General features: G+C 34.2%; 3 protein-coding genes across 5 annotated transcripts in view; 1 reads left to right on the forward strand and 2 right to left on the reverse strand.

Annotated features, from left to right (window-relative positions):
* Window positions 1–1,441: 1,441 nt before the first annotated feature.
* Window positions 1,442–6,964, reverse strand: LOC108749474 (lysine-specific demethylase phf2-like). 3 transcript variants are annotated; one of them, XM_018488230.1, is made up of 13 exons: window positions 6,741–6,964; window positions 6,231–6,316; window positions 5,726–6,004; window positions 5,438–5,579; window positions 4,895–5,344; window positions 4,600–4,801; window positions 3,683–4,512; window positions 3,560–3,610; window positions 2,972–3,153; window positions 2,691–2,893; window positions 2,392–2,439; window positions 1,828–2,008; window positions 1,442–1,711 (listed from the first exon to the last, which is right to left on the reverse strand). In XM_018488230.1, the coding sequence occupies exons 1-13, from the start codon at window positions 6,872–6,874 to the stop codon at window positions 1,632–1,634; spliced, it is 2,868 nt and encodes a 955-aa protein (XP_018343732.1). In that variant the 5' UTR covers window positions 6,875–6,964; the 3' UTR covers window positions 1,442–1,631. The 3 variants fall into 3 exon arrangements, with proteins under 3 accessions (XP_018343732.1, XP_018343730.1, XP_018343733.1); XM_018488228.1 differs by having other exon boundaries at window positions 2,972–3,162; XM_018488231.1 differs by lacking the exon at window positions 2,392–2,439 and having other exon boundaries at window positions 2,972–3,162.
* Window positions 6,965–7,197: 233 nt separating this feature from the next.
* On the forward strand, window positions 7,198–11,001 carry LOC108749475 (polynucleotide 5'-hydroxyl-kinase NOL9). Its single transcript, XM_018488232.1, has 7 exons — window positions 7,198–7,470; window positions 7,836–8,092; window positions 8,211–9,874; window positions 9,947–10,137; window positions 10,235–10,285; window positions 10,359–10,558; window positions 10,714–11,001. Exons 1-7 carry the CDS (start codon window positions 7,406–7,408, stop codon window positions 10,947–10,949), a joined length of 2,664 nt encoding a protein of 887 aa, XP_018343734.1. The 5' UTR covers window positions 7,198–7,405; the 3' UTR covers window positions 10,950–11,001.
* Window positions 11,002–13,880: 2,879 nt separating this feature from the next.
* Window positions 13,881–22,310, reverse strand: part of LOC108749397 — a 133,656-nt gene continuing 125,226 nt past the window's right edge. Inside the window, exons 4-21 of the mRNA XM_018488067.1 lie at window positions 18,458–20,488; window positions 17,883–18,102; window positions 17,509–17,597; window positions 17,322–17,429; window positions 17,144–17,225; window positions 16,963–17,070; window positions 16,744–16,896; window positions 16,560–16,651; window positions 16,339–16,449; window positions 15,975–16,194; window positions 15,759–15,886; window positions 15,606–15,653; window positions 15,467–15,531; window positions 15,125–15,393; window positions 14,743–14,979; window positions 14,522–14,663; window positions 14,221–14,435; window positions 13,881–14,137 (exon numbers count right to left, since the gene is read on the reverse strand). Of these exons, the coding sequence (XP_018343569.1) occupies window positions 13,887–14,137; window positions 14,221–14,435; window positions 14,522–14,663; window positions 14,743–14,979; window positions 15,125–15,393; window positions 15,467–15,531; window positions 15,606–15,653; window positions 15,759–15,886; window positions 15,975–16,194; window positions 16,339–16,449; window positions 16,560–16,651; window positions 16,744–16,896; window positions 16,963–17,070; window positions 17,144–17,225; window positions 17,322–17,429; window positions 17,509–17,597; window positions 17,883–18,102; window positions 18,458–20,488 (4,569 nt within the window). The 3' untranslated portion in view covers window positions 13,881–13,886. The remainder of the gene's footprint in view (window positions 14,138–14,220; window positions 14,436–14,521; window positions 14,664–14,742; window positions 14,980–15,124; window positions 15,394–15,466; window positions 15,532–15,605; window positions 15,654–15,758; window positions 15,887–15,974; window positions 16,195–16,338; window positions 16,450–16,559; window positions 16,652–16,743; window positions 16,897–16,962; window positions 17,071–17,143; window positions 17,226–17,321; window positions 17,430–17,508; window positions 17,598–17,882; window positions 18,103–18,457; window positions 20,489–22,310) is intronic.

The raw sequence follows: 22,310 nt of genomic DNA on the forward strand, positions 1-22,310 counted from the left end.
AAAGTATTGTGTGTAAAGACTAAAAATGATTTCAGTGCGCAGTTACAGAACTGATTATATACATAAAGTCACACTGAAGCATTTAAGCTAATAAGCTAAGATTCAGCTTACCGATAAGAGTTTATTGTTCCTTGTAAATTTATATTGTAGTTTTAAAATAATAAATATTAACAATTATGTCAATAATGTTTCATGGAAATTAAAGGAATAATTTCTAAGATATATGAAATGGACATCAATAGAATTCCATAATATTAAAAAATTAAAAATATATAATATTCTTGGAATATATATTAATTTTTTAATAATATTTATATAACATTCTAAGAATATTGTCTGCTTATAGGGATTCTGCATCATTTGTAATTTTTTTTTGTATTTTCTCACAAACATGAAAACAAAAATTACAAATGAATATGATTTACATATTACTTAAAAAGCATGTGGCAATTGTCATTTTAGATATGAAGATAGTTTTTAATTAATCCTTAAACATCTTTTCAATACAGCATGCTCAGCTTTCTTTTTCTACTGCTTTTTTTCTATTGTTTATAAGTTTTCTTTATTAATAAAGATACTTGTATCTACTTGATAATGACATTGATCACTATGTTCCTCAATGTCTGATATTTCGATTTAAAAAAACAATTTTTTATGATGTATATTTTTATGAAAGTTATAAGCAATCGAATTGGGTGAGTGTGCCATATCGCAATGTGGTATTTAAGAATGTACGAATCGATTAAAGATTAATCTACTATTGCAGTTGTCGCATGCGAAGAAAATATCATGCTATAGTTGTATCAAAATGAAGAATTGTATTACAATAACTGGGATTAAAAAACTGCACCAGATAATTGCGCCATGCTAATTGCGTATTCTAAAAAATGCAAAAATATGTAGCGCATGAGAAATTCTCTGCGTTTTTAATGGACGGTGAAGTATTTACTTGCTACTCACTACAAAAAAGAGAACATCTATTGCCTTAAAATTAAACCATTAATTGTTAATTTGTTGACTACTATTAGTTATAAATTAAATCACGGTCTTATTAAAATAATGAAAAGAAAATTATTAGATTTTCCTGCCAGATCATCCTGCCAGTCAACTAAATTACTACATTGAGTCATCACATAAAGCATATTAATAAATCTATTGTTACAATATAAATATCATCTTACTGAAATATCAAGATATCAAAAGTTGTTCTATATATATATATATATATATATATATATATACATACAAACACACACGCGCGCGCGCGCACATACACATGTATATATATGTCTATATATACACATCCACACACACTCGCGCGCACGCACACATACGCACGTACACATACATACATACATACATACATACATACATATATATATATATTTGCCTAAAATTAAACACGATGTAATAAATATAAGTATCTCTTAGAAAACGACGCTGACTTTTATAACTAATGCGCTTTTATAAGGTGCGCATCACCTTGATGGAAAATTGCTTATATTTACATAGTAATGTACAATATGATGTACATAATAATGTACAATGTGATGTAATATATGATTTTATATACAATGAAGAATGACGTAATGTTTTCTTCTTCTTTCATGATATTCATTTTATGAATGCTTCTAATGCATCATTTTATGAAGTTTCAAGATTTTCCCTAAACGTTGTTTTGCTGTTTTCATACCCTTCTTCGGTTTCCGTTCTGAAAATTTAAGAATATTCATTTTTTCACAATTATTAATCGAGTATAAATTATAAAATCGCTAATCTTAAAATAAAAAAAGAAAGTTATAGTTAATCAAAATATTGATACTTTACCAGCTGGAACGGGTGCTGCGAGTTTGGCTTTGACATCTTTAAGTCTGTTAGGACTTGTCAGTATTGACCCAAATCCAGTGGATTTTACATTTTCAGAAGTTGCGGTAGATGCGGTGGTCCCTACTGCAGGGACTACAGGATTTTTTTGCTTCTTTTTATTATATGTACGTTTGTTGGTACCCTATTACATGCATAAAATATAATTCACATTTAATTATTATGAGCTTTTTCTATTACAATAACATAACAAAAATGAAAAAAATTGATGAATACAGAAAGGAAGATGTAGAGTATCACCAAGAACAGAGAAATTTTTATATTATATTTCTAGTGATTCAATCTGTAGATTAATGGTGACAGATTACAGCTGGTGGTCACTACATATGTGCAGTAAAAAGAAAGCTTAATATTAAATGGTAACTAAAACAACAAAGATATAAGTTGCAAAATCAAGGACTATAATTGAGAATAAGATTGAAATTATAATATATGTACTGGAAAGCTAGAAAAAAGTACAGAACTACAGAATTTTATATCAAATTGCAGAGATCAAAATATGCCTACCAATTTCTTCTTGGTAACCTTGTCCATGTCGTTATCCAGGTATTCATCCTATGTGAAATGTATATGCAAGAAACACGGAATTATGGTACTTAAGAAAAGTTGCGAGTGATCAAATAATTATTATAAATGACAAAAATATGAAAAAGTATTACACATTAGATAGCAATTAGCATAAATATTAATTATTATTATTATTAGTCTGATAATGATTAGAAAGCTTAATGCATTATTTATTTGTATTTTGTGAAATGATAATGTGCGAAATAAAGTAATATTAAATAAGACAACAATTTTCTTACCGATTGCTTTGCTCGTTTCGCCGCAGCCGCTTCCAGACCCTTTTCCACAGACGTTTTCTTTACTCCTTCCCGTGCCGGTCGATTAGTTTTCGGTAAAAGAGGGCCTACTCTAGCTTTCGGATTCCACGCTTCGTCGATTTGACTCTTTGCTTTAGGCTTAAAAATATAATCTTCATCGTCAGAAGCGTCTAAAGCTGGATAAACTATGAATAGTACAAATTTAGTAATTGTATCGCGAGAAAAATATATAATAAAAGACATTCTGTTTATTATATACATACTAAAATCATCGTCTTGATGAACTTTATCGATATTTTCTATCAACTGATCGTCATCTTCGTCATCATTTTGTTGGCTCTTAACAGATCTCTTTGACGATTTCGTAGAACTACTCGTTGTCGAGTAACTTTGCTGGCTGAACGACAACATGCCGGCAATCGCCTCCCGTGTGGACGGTGACGCCCTGTCAGAACTGACCGTTTTCAATTTATAAATACTAAGACATCAAGAAATCAAATTCATTCCTTTGTACGGCATTAAAGCTACAAGAAGCTTTAAATAAGCATTAAACAAAATTTTGCATGAAACTTTTTGAAAACTTTTGCATGCTCAAAGAAGAACCATATACCTGCATTCATTCTATATTAATTCAATTTCATTCAAATCCGCGATTATTTCAAATAAAACTAAATTTAGAGAAGTTTGTAAAGTATAATAATTAAATTACAATAATCAGTTATTTAAAAGTTCACTGAAACTTTTCATTTCACGCCTCTGAGAGATTAAAAATTTCAGGAAAATTTCTAGATGCAACGACAACTACGAAATCTGAAACACAAAGATCAAAATTCTACGACAAATTAACTTACCCAGTGGGCGGCGGCATATGTTGACTATACTGTGGAATCGTGGTCGATGGTCTAAAATTAATTTTCGTTACAACCATAGATCATAATTCAATGCCAACAATATGAATCTGAATTTATACGTACGTGACATCGACTCTTGGAGCATTATTCCCAAGAGTATACGCCGACGCTTTCAACAATTCTTCTATACCATTCTTCGGCGTATTGTTTAATACATCGACATCGCCGTCATAATCGCGCTTGAGTCGTTTCGATCTCGGTGTCCGTTTCCGCTTCTGCGACTCGTCTATCACAAGACCGTAATCGCTCTCGTTGCTACCGTCGTGAAAATCATACACGGATGACGATTGATTCCACGCTAGCGATTCCTTCGTTGTCTCGCAGGAGCCAGTCGTAATATTGCTACCGTAAACATTTATATTGTCGTTTGTACTTCTGACAACCTCATTGTTGCCGAGCTTAAATCTAATTACGGTAGGACTCTGTTTTCCCGGTTTGGATTGCCGTTTATTACTGTTAGAGGGTTTTTCCGTCACGGGCGTTTTAACTAAAGGACACATGATTGGTTTCGGCAATGTAAGTTTTAATGTGAGCGGTTTTGCTGATTGTTGTTGAATCGATGCGGATTCCATTTTGTTCGTTTCCTTTAACATCATTTTATTTGTTTCTTTTAACATCGACTTATTCGTTTCTTTTAACGTCGCTTTATTCGTTTCCTTTAACGTGGCTTTATTCGTTTTAAAAGCGTTATCGGCCATCTTATCGGCATAATCGAAGTCTACAAAATCTTTATTCAATGGCTTTCTCTTTTTTCGTTTACTCTCGCGTTCCGGTTTCGGCGGATTTAGAGATATTAAGTACCGTTCCGCATGCCGTATCTCTTTACTAAGATCCTTCAATAATTTCTGACTATTTATTGTGTGTGGTATTTGACCACGGCTAATCATGCTGTACTGCAATTAAATACATTAATTTTTATTTTAGGAGTTTTTATATTTTTATATTAGAATCGCACGTACATATAAACATTCTGAACTTACATCTTTATCTGTGTTCCATTGTTTGAGGATCCCAAGCAATGCCTTCACGCCTTGTAAAAAATATGGCGGACATTTCTTCCCCTCATTATTCAATTCTTTCAATTCTTTTAACAATTTCTTCGCCGCGAACCAATTAATTGTCTCAAATCCAGGATATTGAAATTTTGCTGGAGTCTTCATCTTTCTCTCTAATTCGTATATTCTAAAAATAAAAGGGCATAAACATTATTATAAAATGAACAATGAATTTCTTAACGGACTGATTTACAATTGTTTTTAAGATTTCTCTACTCACTGTATTTGCATTTGAATGTTGAGACTATGTACAAAATTTCCACCGAAAACTAAAGAATCCACCGGCGTAAGCACTGCGTGTATCCAGCCTGTAGGGATCATCATCGTCTGACCCTGCTTAAGCACGCATTTGTAACACGCATCGGCCTGATCCCCAAAGAAAGTTTCGCTTTGCGTTGAACTACACATCCATTGTTGATACAATTGTAAATTCGCCGGCGTCGGTTTGACGAGATAAAACACTTTTTCGCCGCGCAACACGTGATACCACACAGATGTGCCGCCGAAATCAATATGAAAATCTGTGAAACTATCTTTGACCCCCATTAGGCAATACTTTTGTACTTCCGGTCGTTTTATATCATTATCTTCAGGCCAATCGCGCGGCCATGCTGAATTAGCCCAGTCGAGTTTTCGTGCAACGAACGGTGCTTCAACCAATGGCGAGAGGCTGCAATTGTTTTGTTTATCAATTTATTAAATATATATCTTAAAACAATTTGCAAAATCATATACAATAAGTAATCAATGAATATTGATATACCCAGTGTTAGTAAATTCAAGACTTATGACATTAAATACTCTTATTCGGGAAGAGGCATTGTAATATTCTACAAACTCTCTTAATTTCATACGTAGATTACTTTGGCTTGTAACATCAATTACATCTATATCTCGATCACCACCTGAAAATAATATATATTATGAAAGTTTATTTAATATATAATTATATAAAATAAATGTATAAAAAATATAAAACAAATTTTTTATGAAAAATAATTAATTATAAGGCATTAATTATTATTCTAAGATATTTTTATATTTATCTTACCTATGTAAGTTTCAACATCACAAACATTAAAGGTCGAAGGTGGTACAGTCATATCAAGTCCATCTTTCCCATCGATAATAATAGGAGTTTCAAAGCCATTATTTTGTAAATACTGAATAGTCAATTGGTGACCTTTCACATGCTTCACAACCTCGTCGGCTTTGGGAAAGTGTCTCGACTTCAGCTCTCGTATGAATACTGTAGTTCCAGTTTGAACTGGCTTTATATTTGCGTCAAGTTCAGTATAATCATGCCTATGATAATTTGTTCTAATTTTCACTGTAAAGCAGAATAGACATTAAAGACAATGAATTTCATACATATACTCTCTAAATACTTTGGAGTGGAATCTCATTCTAAAGAATGAAAATTGAGCTAGTCTTGAAAGAGGTTTAATTTTCAATCTTTACGAGCAACATTTTATTCTTCAGAGTAACAATTTACTCTAAAAGTTTTAGAGAGTGTAAATATATATAAAATATTGAATAAAAATCAACAATCTTACAGAGTGAAGGGCCACACATGGGCTCGCAGCGTGGACAGTGATACTTGTCAAGATCTATAGTCACATATTCCTTCAAATTCACGCACCTAAAACAAAACAATAACATAACACTTGATTAGTAATAGAAGAAAAGATGTCGATTGCAACATATGACGCGCAAAGATCTAAAAATCGTAAGTGCACACAGATCGGCATTTTAAACGAGCGGAGCAAGTCCTGTCAGTGCTTCGATCGTTCTCACCACGTTGCGTATGCGTTAACAAACGCCGAGTACGAAGTGACGCGTGGTACAGGTTATGTTAACGTCAACAAAAACAGAGTCCGCGACGCGACACCCTCGAGACCGCGTCGCGTCGACGATCACGAGCGGGTCGAGCGGACGCTCGCGGACGCGCGAATGATTCCGCGTGGGAACCCCATCGGGCCGTTCGCAGAAAATCGCGGGAGAACTGACATCGCTCTCCAAGCGCGCGCCTCGACGCACATCTCGACGTGCACGCGAACGCTTACCCGCCATGGTACCATTCCTTGCACACGTCGCATTGTATCATAAACTGCTGGGGTAACGAACGGCCACAAAAGCAGTACGAGTCTGACGTCTCCATTTCCTCGATTTCCTCGTCGGTCACCAGCATCGAGTACATCTCCCGTGGCAAGTCGGTTCCGTCGACAACGGAGGTGGCATGGTACGAGTGAACGGCGTCAGGGCGTCGCGTCGCGCAAAAAGAAATGGCGCCCGCTGGAAAATCGAGCCAATCGCTGTTTTACATCAAATGTGGGCGCGAAGTTGAAACGCGAGATTCGTTGATTTATCACATCTTAAGTTTCTTCTTTGTAGCTGAATTCGTTACATTGTTAGTCCTTCTTTTTTTTCTTTTTAACGTCTAATTATACATTTATTTGATTTTAAGTGTAGAAAGCGTAACACGGTGCATCAACGAAGAGCTTGTTGTCTAGGAAATTATCAGGAACTTGCTGCCTGTTGCTGATAACGTGGTAACACTTATTCTTAAGCTCCGTTTATAATCGACGAAATTCATGGAAATCGCGGAATGAGAAGAATACAAGCTGGAAGAGTGCAAAGTAGTGAAAACTGTGCAGCTTGATTAAATGTGCGAAGTTTTGTGATAACAACTCAGATATACGTATATATCAACAATATATTTATTTTCTCAATGAAGATTTTCGACGAACCGACAAAGAAAAAAACAGTTAAATTAAAATCGCAAAAAATTAAAAAGTAAGCGAAATAATTCGAGATTGAACGTAGATTCATTGTTTATGTTATTCATGTGACTCAAAGCGACTACGACGCAATTCTCCGATTAATTAATTCATACAAGTATTTAAAGTAAAATTTCTATGTAAAATTTTTATTCTTAATTTTTGATTACATAATGTGCTATACTTAATTTAATCTTTTTTTGTATGTTAAGTAACAAATGATTAATGCATATTAAATAACTAATGATTAATTACAAACAAAACAGATGTTAGTAAATTGCTGATTAAGTTAATCGGAGTTTTATTGAAGTCGTGCTAAAATTTCTTGTATTGCATGAAATGTTGCACATTGCTTCATTTTTGTAACGTTTGTGATTCTAGAAAAAAATTGCGAGGAAAATTGAGAAAAAAAATAAAAAAAATGCGTGCCGCTCGTAAGAACAGCCACGAAGTTACCACTGTAAATTTAGTAGATGATGTTTATGCTAGTGACAGTAGTGATATGCAGAATATTTTTTCATTAGACGAGCCAATAGATACTTCCATACAGAGAAGAGCCGTACAGGCCAGTCTTAAACACAAAAAGCAATACTCTGACAATAAAGGAAATAGTAACGAAACATCTGAGTTTACTCAATGTAAGAAATGCAGAGAATTAATTTTTTTCATTTACATTATCGCCATTAATTTCGTTTTTATATGAAATTAGGATATCTTTTGTTAATATCCTTAATTTTACAATTATTTGAATTTTAGATTTCACAATTGATTCCGAAGAATCGAGTAATCTAGAGCAGCAGATGATTGGAGAAATAGATACTTGGCAATGGGATTCTAGGAGTAAGACAGAGAATAAGCAAAAGGATACGATTGATGATTTGACTCGTATTGCTTTCAAAGAGAAAAGAAATTTAGGTGCACCCTTTGTGGTCAACGCACTGGCGGATGGTGTCACTTCAATAAACTTACCAAAGATATTTGAACCTGAACAAATGACAAAATTAGATAAGGAAATGATTTGCGATGATACTCTTGAAAAAATAAATTCATTGATCAATATGGATAAAGTTACGATGACAGATACCAAATCTGGAAAGTCTAAGTACAACGACCATGTAGAAATTAAATATTTAGAACTGACATCACCTGTGCCATTAAGTACAACTAAAAATGATGAAAGCAAAGATGCTAACAGATTAAAAGTCGCTAGTGCCAGTAATACAAGCAATCCAATTCAAAATCGTCGTATGCGCAAAAAATATGTTAAAAACAATAGCCCTCAGTATATAGATCATAATAGTTCTACAGAAGCATTGAGTCCAAGGCGCAAAAATGTTAACTCACATCAATATCTGGATGAGAAAGCACCAAAAATTTACTGTCTAAGAAATATAGTCATCATCATAATGAAAAGTGGGAGTAGATTCTGTTTCACTGGCAAGCTGTTGGTAAAAGTGTTGTACGGTGCTGTGAAAATTTACGGTTCCGTATTAAACAAGTCGATTGATAACACAGAAGTATACTCTCCACGTGGATACAGCAATGTTGTCATAGAAACAAGTGAAGAATTCCCAGAAGACAGTGTCGAAGATGTATGGACAGCGCTTGCTGTAAAAGGTATCACTCGAGACTCTGAAAGCAAATTGCAGATCGACATTGACAACGTGCAACCAGGAATGGCTGTTCTTGTGCTACAAAATTTCGAAAACAATTTGACGCTCTTCCTGAAAACCTACTTCACATACTTTAGATTGTTCCCGAACGTAAAGAATCCCCACTATTTTTCATGGACAGACCCCAAACGAGCTGAGATAATATTACAAGCGATACTGCGCCTCGAGCAATACAATTTTAACTATAGACAGTTGATCGTTGATTCCTGTATCACCACGGACATTGCGGAGAGGATGTTAAATCGCTGGCGCGCGAATGAATGGTCCTGCACGCTGATCGCTGGTGGTAAAAGCGTCGGCAAATCCACTAGTATGCGATATTTGATCAACAGCTTGTTGGGCACGTCGAAGAAAGTAGTTTTGATAGATGTAGATCCCGGACAGGCAGAATGCACACCACCCGGGTGTATCTCGTACAGTTTGATCGAGGAGCCGTTGATGGGACCGAATTTTACGCATCTAAAAGCACCAGTTTATCAGCTGTTCATTGATGACGTGGACGTTAGCCGATGCGTTACGCGTTACCTGGAAGGCATTAAGATGTTGATCGAGAAATTGAAGGAGTGTCCCATCCTGTCTCGTTTACCTATTGTAGTGAACACAATGGGTTTTACAAAAAGTCTCGGTTGGAACATTATAATTTTCACGATAAAACTGATCAGGCCCTCAATCATCCTACAGATTATGTCGTCAAAAAAGAAGAATAATTATAACGACCTTCTTAGTGCGGCAGTTGTAAATAATCAGGTAATACATAATTTTTTTGATAATAAAATATACATTGTTGAACAATCGAGTCCTGAGAAAGACGTTTAACAGAAATGTTTGTGGACATTCTGCGACGAAACATTCATCGATTGGAATAGACCCTGTGAACATGATCTGTGCCTAATCTACTCCCAAGCGGAGGCTGTAGCGCGAAACGAGTTAAACATAACACCATATCAAGGACGTGAACTCGTGATGTTATCTTATCTCAGCAATATTGTGCACGACAAAAATGATTCCCCGTAAGTAACTGTATACATTGTTTCATGTTTCATGTCACTGTATACATTGTTTTATTAAAAAAACCCATAATTTTAATTTCAACGTTTATTATTTCAGCCAGTACAACACAGAACTTTTATTCAATATTAACGAAGCAGTACCGTATAGGTCAGTATCTTGTATCTTACTGGCATATTAAATAATGATAGACGTGTGTGAATATCTTGATATGTATTTATAGGGCACCTTTTTCGTCCTTGTGCATTATACCACAACGATTATTCGGAGTACCTGCATCACGAGCTTTAAATGTCATAAACGGTAACATTGTAGCGCTATGCGGTATAGATTTAATGGAAGACTCTCCAAAAAAATCCACAAATATTTCTAATCTTCAAGTACTGACGCAAAGATCTCCTTTATGTACATGCTACGGATTCGGTAAGTAATGATACTTTCGCGTGAACTCCTATTTTAATAAATATTTTCGAATATTTTTAAAATGAATATATAGAGAAAATATTTATTCATATATATTCATATATACGATGTATATTTAAAAGAATATTATGAATGTATCCTGCATTATTGCATAGGCATAATTCGAGGTGTCGATATGGAACGACAGGAAGTGTTCATAATTACTCCGTTGCCGATATCAATCATGCAACACGTTAATTGCTTGGCAGGCTGTATTCCTGTTCCTCCAGTATTATTGCAATTACATCAAGGTGCTCCTTACGTTGGTGGAAACGCAGAATTACCAACGAGTCGTGAACCTCGCAGAGGGTATTTCAGGATGAAATATCAAAATGAGTCGAGTAAATCATAATGAATCATATTATGTATGCTGATATATTCTTGATAAATGCTTGTCAATTTAAGAATATAAAACAGAATAAAAAATTTTCAAAAAATCACAAAAATTTTTTTATTTTTTTTTTCGAAAGGTTGATGTCTTAAAAATATGCTCTTAAAAGATTTTTGTGAAATTTGAAATATTTCTCGAGTTATGCGAGTTTTGGCGGACGAACGCACAATGCTGAGATACGCATCTGATTCGCCGGTCATCCTATATCGAACGCAAATAGGCCTCTCGACCTTGTAGTCTTTTGTATACCTACGTTTCATGATCAGGTACAGATGTGTGTGTGTGTGTGTGTGTGTGTGTGTTTCATATAATTAAAAAGTTCGTTGGACAACCATTAATTATCTATAGCACGAGATACAGTATGCATCAATATTCATTTCTGCACGAAATAAGAAATAGATGGAAAGAAGTATACAGTCGGATAACCATAAGAAAAGGACAGCGTCTTTCAAATAAATATGAAATAGAGAAACTAGTAATTTTTGTCAACTTCTGCTAAAAAATTGAAATCGTCCAAGACATCTAATTTTTCCGTTAATTAGACTATTAGACCCCATGGGCTATGTAGAATCATCAATTTTTACTCCATTTTTCTGGCGCTTGCTGAACATGTAAAATGCAAATCTTGTGGAGGAAATATGAAGAATCAAGTAAACGAGAGCTTAAAATTACAATAAAATGTCCATCGTGTGCTTTAAAATTAATTAATTTTTGTTCGAATATCAATATATTTAGGTGCATATACGCAAAATAATAATGAACGCGAGTGGCATCGCATGAAGGAAGAATGCAATTCAGATAGGATATGAATGCAATATATGATGCTACAGCTGTTACAGACGATTCATTTTATGGTCCTAGAATAGATTCACTATGATAAACAAATTCGATATATATCTATTAAATAATCAATACTGAAACTTTAAAGGTTTTTTTTTTTTCAAAACTACTATTTTTCAACTGGTGGCGTTTATAACTCGAACAATTTTTAACCGATTGGTTACAGTTTGAACACACACACACACACACACACACACAAAATAGCTTCACAAAATGAATAATTTCAGTTAAGCAGGATTTTTTTAACAGCTGCCATTTTATAAAAAAGAATTATTTTAAAAACTCGCTACGCTTAATTGAAACTACATTCATATAAATTCGAAAATTTTATTTCAGATAATTACAACTTGTGTTCTCTACGCCACCGATGGATCATATTTTTTGAACACGGAAATCTATAATACTGTGTCATATATTTATATTTTGACGCAACACAAAAATTCTTAAAATGTTTTCGAAGTATGCATAAATGATGTACCAATTCATATTTTTTATAGTTACTTTAGAAAAAATTAATAAAGTGAGGTCTTTTTTAAGGCCTTTAGTCTGTTTTATTCTCTTAAATGAGATAAGAGTGTTTCAGAAACTATGTCATTACTTTTAGACAATATTTTATTTTTTACAATTGATGATTATATTATTTCGAGTGGTAAAGGAAACAATGACATATAACTATATATTGATTTATGTCATGCCAGAATAATTCTATTGGAAAGAGATAAAATATAATTTATATACATATATTTTCACATACATATATTTTCTGTGTGTGTGTGTTGTGTGTGCGTGTGCGTGTGTGTATACAGGATATGATTGTTAATTGTATGTCTATGCTTTATTCAAAGAAGTGAATATAGCGCTCAAAAAAAAGCATATAATTAATAAGGACTAAATAATCTATTATCCTTTCCTTGTTTTAATCACTAGAATGTTGACACAATTAAAAATAAAATAGCACATAATATATAATGATGAATATTGACATATATAAAGATGTTGTATACATAAAAAATCGTGATATACATGATATACAATTTAATATACAGGATGTCCCAAAAAGATCGGGATCCCTAAATATCGAAAAATATAATTTCTGCAGTAAAGTGTTTCAGTCGTTTCAGACAAAAGTTGTAGGATTTAAAAAGATTTATTATTGATCTTATCAGTTTGATCTTGGATTGTTAAAGTCAAACTGATAAGATTAGTAAATAGATCTTTTTAAACCCTACAACCTTTGTCTAAAATACTTTTCTACATCCTGTACATATTAATATTCATTAAATAATCAAGCATTGAACATCAAGAAATTAGGGATATATCGATTGAGAAATATGCGATACCTGGCCGGATAACCGGATATCATTACCCGCAATATATCTGGTTGAAATTTTATTTTGATAGTGTGCGTTAATGTAAAATTTTGTTCTTTTTAGCTAAATTTCTTGCACAGTTTATCTCTCTTTCATCTTTTTCTTTTAATATTGGAAAGATAACAGGGTTGGTATAAAGATTAATGTCTTTTTTTATGAATAAAACATATTGTATTTCTTCTTAAATATATTTTTATTCCTTTAATATATTTTAAATAGGACTATAAAAAAATATGTTTAAAAATATCAATTAAGCATATTTTAAACTGTTTAAAACACGTTTAAAATTTGTTTTTTACCAATCCTGAAAGATAAAAAAAATTATTATTGCTATTTTTCTCTTACTATCTCTTTTTTATGAAGCCATTTTCCAGACATATTTGGCAAAATATCCGATTGGATAATTGTTCTACCGGATATCCGAAAACAATGACACCAGATATCTGATATTTGATAATTTTATGAATCGGTGCATCCCTACAAGGAACATTTTATACATTATTTTTATTTAAGAAATAAAAAATTTAGATACATTATATATAATTGCAGTCATAAATTAACCTGATAATAGCATGAGATAAAAAATCATTACTTATGTGCTTAACTATGTACTATTCGACAATGATAAAAAAAAACTTTACTAGATCAAAATTTTCGTTAAAAGTATCTATTGCAATGCGGAGGTAATTCAATTATCTTCTTTAAGAAACTTTTTGCTCGTCTCATCTTCATTGCACTTAAAATATAAACATAAAGGTCGTAATATGGCAATAAGTGTTTGTACACTCCAAGACTTTCCGAGTATTTTCTGTCGATTTGTGGCTGATAAATTCTTCACGTCCGTATAATGTCGTGGAAAGCCAAAGATTTCTTCGAGTTCAGTAATCCATATCGTATCAGTTTTGCCTTTCATTATAATTGGTTTTAATTCTGCTTTTCCTAAAATAAAAATAGAAATTAAGTATACATCGCTTTCAATAAAAATATCTGTGAAATGTTTTATTATATAGATATTTTTATACCTTGTAATAAGGAACCCGTTCTACCCGTAACTGTATGAAGTTTCTTGCAAAGAGCCTTTCGGTTCAAATTTGGAATAAGCTTATCCTGAACGTCTTGTCGGCTTTCAAATAGCGGCATATATGGATTAAAGGGGAGATTATGCCAGTAAAGTCTCAGTCTATGTTGGGGTGAAAAATCTGCCGAATCTATGACATCAGGTTCTCGTCCTAAATTTCTACAATAATTAATGTGACAGATTAATTTCGTGTAATTATAATATTACCTGTTGAATATTATAAGTTAACAAATATTTTAATTTACTTGTTAATTTCTAATCTATACTCGGTTGGCATAGAAGCGACATTTTCAAATAACCAAAACATGTGTCGGCCTTTGTTGGCTTTTTCTACTAATTTTTTAATTCGGCAGTACTCGAAAAAGAGAATGCCTGTCCCTTTTGGATCTATTATATTGGATTACAAAAATAGATTAAAATCCTTATAAAAGCTTTTAACAGATACATATTAATTGTAGATTAGTACCGTGGAGACCTAATCGCGCCGGATTAACCAGACTTAAATCGTTGCATGGTGACCCACCAATTAGCAAATCAATCGGTGCAATTTCTTGAATTTTTTCCTTTGTTATACCTCTTACATCTCCTAGATAAGTAATACGATCGCCAAAATGAGCTGAGCTAATCGTTAAGGCATTTACATCAATTTCACTAGCGTAATAAACATCCACAACGAGCCCCAATTTTTGAAGCACCAAAAAACCTATCGTGCATTTAACAGAAAAAAAAAAATATATATATATATATACACAATATATAAAATTATATCTTTCGAGCGTGAACTTGCAATAACTTAATGCAAACATTTAGAAAAGTATTATTGTAAATTAAATGCAAATTTATCTTACCAGTGCTCAGGCCATCAAAAAGAGACAACACACGCATAGCTTTATTCTGTTTTTTTAAATTTGCAATATCTACATCATTTGTGAAATTAGAAGTTGTGCGGAACATTTTTGTAAAATGCTCTTTCCAATTTACCCGCGGATGCAATATCAAATCTTTGGGCTGTTTAGTTTTGTCTCTGCAGAGGAAACATTCCCATGGATCTTCCAACAACATGTCATCAAATGATTTTGGACATATCAAAAATTTCAAACAAGCTGTACAATAAACACTGAAATAAATAATGCGTTAAATAATTATACTCTGACGCGACAGAAATCTATTTTAAATGCGAATAAACCAACCGTGGACAATCTTCTGAATCACAAATAAGAACAGTTCCGGTGTTGGCACAAATTGTACAATAAAACTGAAACAAACGTGAAACAAAGCGACAATCAATATTTCAATCTTTAAATATCGCCGGAACTGCTGAATACTTACGCACTTGCCATCGTTCCCATGCACAAACATAGACGGTTTAAATTCATCCTAGAAAAAAAACAGACAAATATTTGTGCAATAAATAGCCATGGTGATCATTATTTTTCTACAATTACTGCTACAATTTATGAAAAAACATTTTTCATTTCATACCGAGCATTCTTTACATAAGGATCCTACAAAGAACGGATGTGCCTCCTTTCTGCCTTTAGGAACTTTCAAACATTTTAAGCATAAATTTTCCAAATCACAGTCTCCTGATACTATGCGACGAAAATCATCTATAATTAATAAAAAAAATTACAAATAAAAAAATGATATTACGAAGTATCAATTTGTGATTTACACATATTGCACAATTCAACTCACTACTCGCTTTTATGTCACGCTTTCGTTCAGCACCTATATCCGACTTGAATTTGAATTCGTTGATTTTTTTTATCATCTCCTTGGAATATTTATCATATATTCTGTTAGAGTCTGAAACTTGTAATTGGTTAGACGGTATGTGAATATTATTTGAAAAATATTCAAAGACATTATCTAAAGTCCAGTTATCCGTGTCGCATCCTAACCGTGAGCAATAATCCTAAAAAGTCATTCAAATGTCGTAAAAGTTTTTGAAATTTCTTACAAGAAAATATTCATCATACATGTAATCCACATCCCACATTCAAATAATAAATATTAATTATAATATTATCTTAAATAAATAATTCCTTAAATTTTTTACCTTGGAGGCTTGAAGTACGCCTTCAAGATATGGTAGTCTGTTTGAATTCTGAATGTACTCTCGCATCTTTTCGATTCCTTTGTGAAATTTTAAAAATTCGAGATGACGCACCTATTAAATACAAAATATAAAATAATAATTTATTATATAAAAATAGAAAACGGAATATCATGTTATGTAAATGCTTTCATTTTTTGAAAATGGATATAAAAATTAATCACCTCCGAAACTTGATAATCCCCATACCACATAATCCATTGACAGCCAAAACTCGGTTCTTTCAAACAGCAGTCGCGATAATCAATAATCATTGCTGAAAAAAAAAATGTGAAATATTCTTCATACTTATGGAGAAGGTTTAGTGAACATTAGTAAAAAAAAAAGTAAGAGTAAATGCGCTTATACCGGGCCACCAGCAATGTCCAGGGATTTTTGCCCAGGCTATCACACCAGGCTGTTGGTTTTGTAAACATAAGCGCTCATCATCGATTTGTTCCCAGCTTGTATTTACATTTTTTTTTTCCGTATTCTGCTTTTTCGGTGGCGGCTCTGGTGAACCTGCACAGGATATTAAATTAGCGTTTTAAGCAGTATACAAAAATTATAGATCTAAAAAAGACATACTTTTCCGACGTGACATAAATTTCTTAGTAGCTTTGGAGTTTTTTTCCTTCAGACCATCTAGTTTTTCTTGTATGTTTTCCGGGTACGGATGAAACGTTAGATCATCCACTGTCGTATCAAATAACTTTTGCATTTATTTGCAACGATTACGAAAGATAATTCGTAGGATTTTATGACTTACGTGTCTCCAAATTAGCTATGTTTCGTCGTATCCAATAATAATAAGGCTTTGTCAGAGTACAGTTGAAACGTTGGCGTAGTATCTAAAATAATCGTAACGGCACATCGCATTTTTGGAAGTAATTCCTTATATAATTCTTATTGTCTTTAATTTTATTCTCGAAGAGATATCAAAGAACCTGTATAGTCGCGTCAATGGCGCGCGAACGAATATTTTTACGAGACGGTTGCGACAATCGCTCCTCCAAGTTCCTCGAGAATGGTTGTATCTGTGTTTCTGGTTTGAGCTAAAATCACAATTACGTTTCATTATTCTTTTCCATCAACGCGAAAAGATTTCTATACTAGATAGAATAGCTAATTTACCAACGATATTTGCGATTCTCCGATCCAAAAGACCCACAACTTGTCAGGTTCAGGAGCCATTCCTACATGCTCGGCATCGACGATTAGTGCTGTAATGTTACATTTGGAATTAAAAAAAAAAAAGATATTCCTTTAAAATAAAATAAAATATTAAAAATAAGATAAGCACTATTTAATATATAATCGCGCGACAAAAACTATATTTCTAATTAAAAATGATTTTATTAGATATTTCTAATTAGCCAAAAATATTAATGATGTTAATTTTGACAGTTAATTTTTACAATGAAACCTGTACTCGCAATGCGAGCTACATTTTGCATGCAACACGTTCGTGTGAGATACTTTGTAATCATTATCCCTAATATATTTACCTGGCCACCATCCTGAAAAGAATCCCCATACTAGCTTACCGGGATGATTCTCGTTAATATTTTTAGTCTTTACTAGAGCCCTGGTCACTCTACGCGGACCACTTTCACTTGTTTTATCATTATCATGCTTCAGATTATTACCTTTGTTACGTGAGCATTGTCGCATCACATTTACTTTGCTACTAATTTTCATGTTTTTTACGGCTGTACCTTGTTGTTCCTATTATCATTACATTCAAATGTATTATATATTATATATTATTTATATATTATTATGTTTATATATATTGTATAATATTGTACTTTAATGTAATTTTTTTAAAACATGCTGATTGCATTTATTCTTTCAAAACTATAAATTGTAATAACTTACAGAATTAAATAAAAAAAAATATATTGGATAATAATATTGAAAATTATTATATATAAAAATATGTTTTTTTATGTGCCTATCTACTCTTTATTCTTCTTACATTGAAAAAAACTTTATGGAATTTTTAAACACAAACAAATTTAACGAGTGAATTTCATAAACAATTCTATTAACAAATACATAAGTAATAGGATCCAATTACCTTGGACTCATCGTCCTCATCTTTGGCAAAGTTACCGTCCGAAGCCGATCTCCTAATTGTTCTATTTTTATTTGTATATGTGATTATAGCTTCGTCACGTTGGCCCATGAATTTTATGTCCTCCATAGCTTCATTCGAATCGTCAAAAGAATTAATTTTCGTCGGGAAAATATCTGACTTTTCGTGATACTTCAAACACGCGTTATTCAACGTTTCATCCTTGTCATCATATTTTTCATCTTTTATAGAATCGTCACTAACAATCTTCATAGCCAACAGCATCGCGCTGTCAACAACTTCATTACCGCATTCTTCAGTTGAAGATTCTAAGGTCGATCGGCGCCAAGATGAGTGGATCCTATCGTCGTTGTCGCTGCTGTCCTCCGATTTCCAGATCTCCTCCATGTTTATTTTCAAGGATGGTGCCGATCGCGGAGTATCGAAATCGACACAATCGTGAAAGACGCTTCGATAAGCCGTCTCTGTATTTTCGTCTTGTTTACAATCGATCGAATATCTGTATTTCTTCTTGCGACGCCTACCAACCGGATTAACATTTATCAATGATTCCTCAACATTTGTTGTTGATCGTTCAAATTTCTGGGATAAATCCTGATCTTTAAGCTCGTTCTTATCTACCCACTCGTATTCCATGGAAACGTCTTGACTGGAATCCTTAAAACACGACTTCTCAAGCATATCTCTTCCATTTTTGGAAATCGTTTCCTCAATATTTTTGTCATCCTTCGCAATTTTCGTGCTTATACACTCTTGAATATCTCGCATAATTGCGGCGGCTGTGTCCTTCGGATTTCTCTTGCACGGACAGGCAGTATTTGTAAAATTGCGAGAACGCCGCCGTCGCGTTTTACAGTCGCAACATTTCTGTACGATTTCCTCCGCGACATCACGCGTGCTAGTAGTGACGTCATCCCTTGAATTCGATTTGCTTTTTGAAGAATTTTCCTCCGAATCGTGAGAAATTCGCCGCCGATTATGATTATTATGCGCCGCGGAATTGCGAGTATTTCTTTTCTGTTCCACCGACTTGTTTCTCTTTCTCTTCGACATCACCGAATGAACCCTACCGTTTTTCAACTCGGATTTCTTCTTTCTCAATAACATTCCTCTGGTTTTACGCGAAACGTTTTCATTCTCAAGACTCTTGCGTGTCACACGTCGTTCCGTAAATTTCGCATACTTGACGAGCAATGGCTCGTCGTCATCCTTAGAAGTATCAGCAATCGACGTTACATCCTCCGAATCAAGATCATTATTCTCGATGCTACTATCGATTCGCAAGACGTTCATGAAATAATCAGGATATTCGGATAACTCCTCCCGATTTTGCGAGTCTTCCTTCGCATGACTTTGCGAGTAGAATTTGGAGTATCCGGAGCCGGAATAATCAACCGGAGCGATCTCCGAGCTCGTTTGACTAATTACTTCTTCTTCGTTCGATTCGGAACTTTCGGACAAACGCTCGTCCTCGTCGCGAACGAAAACGCGAGATCGCGTTGACGAAGAGTTCTCCCTCGCCGATAATCTTGCCGGCCGATCATGCGATACGTTCAAATTTTCTCGCTCGGATCCTTGCAGCGACAGTGAGGTATCATTCTCGACCGCAAGATCCACTATTGCGTCATTGATTTTCGAATACACGTTCCTCGGTTTCTTATACCGTTTCAACGATAATCTTACTTTTCTCCTTCGCTTCCTTCGAACGGGTTTCGTACTAGTGATCTGCTTGATTTGCGTCGGGTCGATGAACGGCCATGAGTTACCGAAGATATTCGCGGACTTGGTAGCGTCGTCCTCGCGATCGTTCCTTTCGAGATCAGAAGATTTCCCTGCATCCTCGGTGGTAGACGGAAAGTCCAACTCAGAGCAACTCGCGATGACGACTTCCTTGAGGGAGGATTCGCGGAGTAAACCCAGGTCTATGGCACAGGATAAGGCCCAAACGTTCGCTCTCCTCCTGGATAATTTCGATGACTTTTTCTTAGGTTGGTCCGGATTTTGCTTTGGTTCCTAAAATTTGAAATTTAAAATTTTTCAATCTAAAAAGACGAGTAACCTGGATTTATTTTTGTATTTATATGACTCATAATTTTATGCATTATTAATATTAATATTAAGATAATAATAACATCAAGAATCCTCCATAATCTCTTATTACTAAAAGGTACAAATTATAAGTAAATTGTAGTTTTCTAAAATATTTTAAAATAAATTGTTAGAAATTATATTACACAATTGTATGCGCTAAAATATTTTGATGCAATAATATTTATATTATTTTACTTTTAAGAAATATACATATCCATACACGTCACGTTTTCCAACATTAATTGAACCGATGTAAAGTAATTTTACAAAACGATTGCACGCGTCGCCTCAAAACAATTATTCACGAAACATCGAAAACAAAATCTTATCTCTTGATATTAAAAATTGTGTCTCTTAATGTCTCTTAATATTAAATTGTGTGTTTAAGGTACAATTAAGAATGATCGAATGGTTGCCGCGGGAGAATATGCGAGAATATCACGTGAAATTGCATCAGCGACACAACACCGGAAGTGAGAGACGCACGGACGGAGAGTCTCTCCATAATCCGGGATGTGTTTGCTTATTTCGTAATTACGAGAGAGTAAAGTGTATAAAGAAAATGTATTGGATCGCGCGCGTCGCATCCGTGAGCAGATTTCCCATGGGTAAACGTAACTCGCAACATTGACAGAGTCCTGGTGTCCCGGGGTTGCGGGGTGAGGCACCACGAAAGTTTTGCAGCTCTGATGTCCTATATGTATGCATTCGTACGTGTATGTGTGGGTGTGAGTGTGGGTGTGTGTGGGTGTGTGTGTGTGTGTGTGGGTGGGTGTGTGTGCAAAAATCTCGTCTCTCAAAGAGAAACAAATTGAGGTCGCGGGCGCTTGATTAAAATTAAACCTAAATTAATCCTTCAACCTTCTCCTCGGCCGCGCGTTACCGCCCGTGGTAAACACGCGGTTTTCATATTACCGCGCCGTGTCGAAGAGGGTAGTCTCTCGAAATGAGAAGCAGTAGGTACTCTCGCGGTGAGACGAGCACGTTCTTGATCGTGGCGTAATATTCGCGCACGGCGCAAACGGCAAGTTTATATCCCCCTTTGCCCTCAGTAGCTGCACGCACTTTCGTACTTGGCATGCGTGCCTCTCTCCCTCCCTCCCCCCCCGCCCCTCTCTCTCTCTCTCTCTCTCTCTCTCTTTCTTTCTTTCTCCTTTTTTTCTCTCTTACGCTTTCGTAATACTTCCCGGAAGTCTACGAAGACCTGAATTAAGTATGAAGTCATAAGAAATGTAGATGCGCTACAAAATGAATGTCCGCTACGAAGTCGGCGCGCGCGACTCTCCTTATTCGCCGACAATGCATTTTAGCGCATTAATCACGACGGTGCAGCGACGCGAATAATAACGCGAAAACGCGGAGACATTAATAATTCCGCAGGCCACGTTTCAACACGCGATTTCATATTTTATCCTTAGGCAGAGAAGATTAATTAACCATTTAATATATTAACATACGTGCGTATATTATCCAGTATACGCATTACGCAATTATCTTATTTCGAATTTTGCATTTTGAAATATCTGTTTACGTTACATTTTTATCCCTTGAGTCCAAAAGAAAAAAAGGATTTTTACGGTAAATATTTTTACGGTTACGTTTGGCTCGGATTTTTTTTAGTTAAAGAAAAGTCCATGTTTTTCACGGAATCCGTAAATATTTAATGCGTTAAAAATGTAAGATTGCGTATACGACATACGCGTAATTTCACGTCTATATATATATATATATATATATATATATA

Source organism: Trachymyrmex septentrionalis, unplaced genomic scaffold (genome assembly GCF_001594115.1).
Source record: "Trachymyrmex septentrionalis isolate Tsep2-gDNA-1 unplaced genomic scaffold, Tsep1.0 scaffold29, whole genome shotgun sequence".
Lineage (NCBI taxonomy): Eukaryota > Metazoa > Arthropoda > Insecta > Hymenoptera > Formicidae > Trachymyrmex > Trachymyrmex septentrionalis.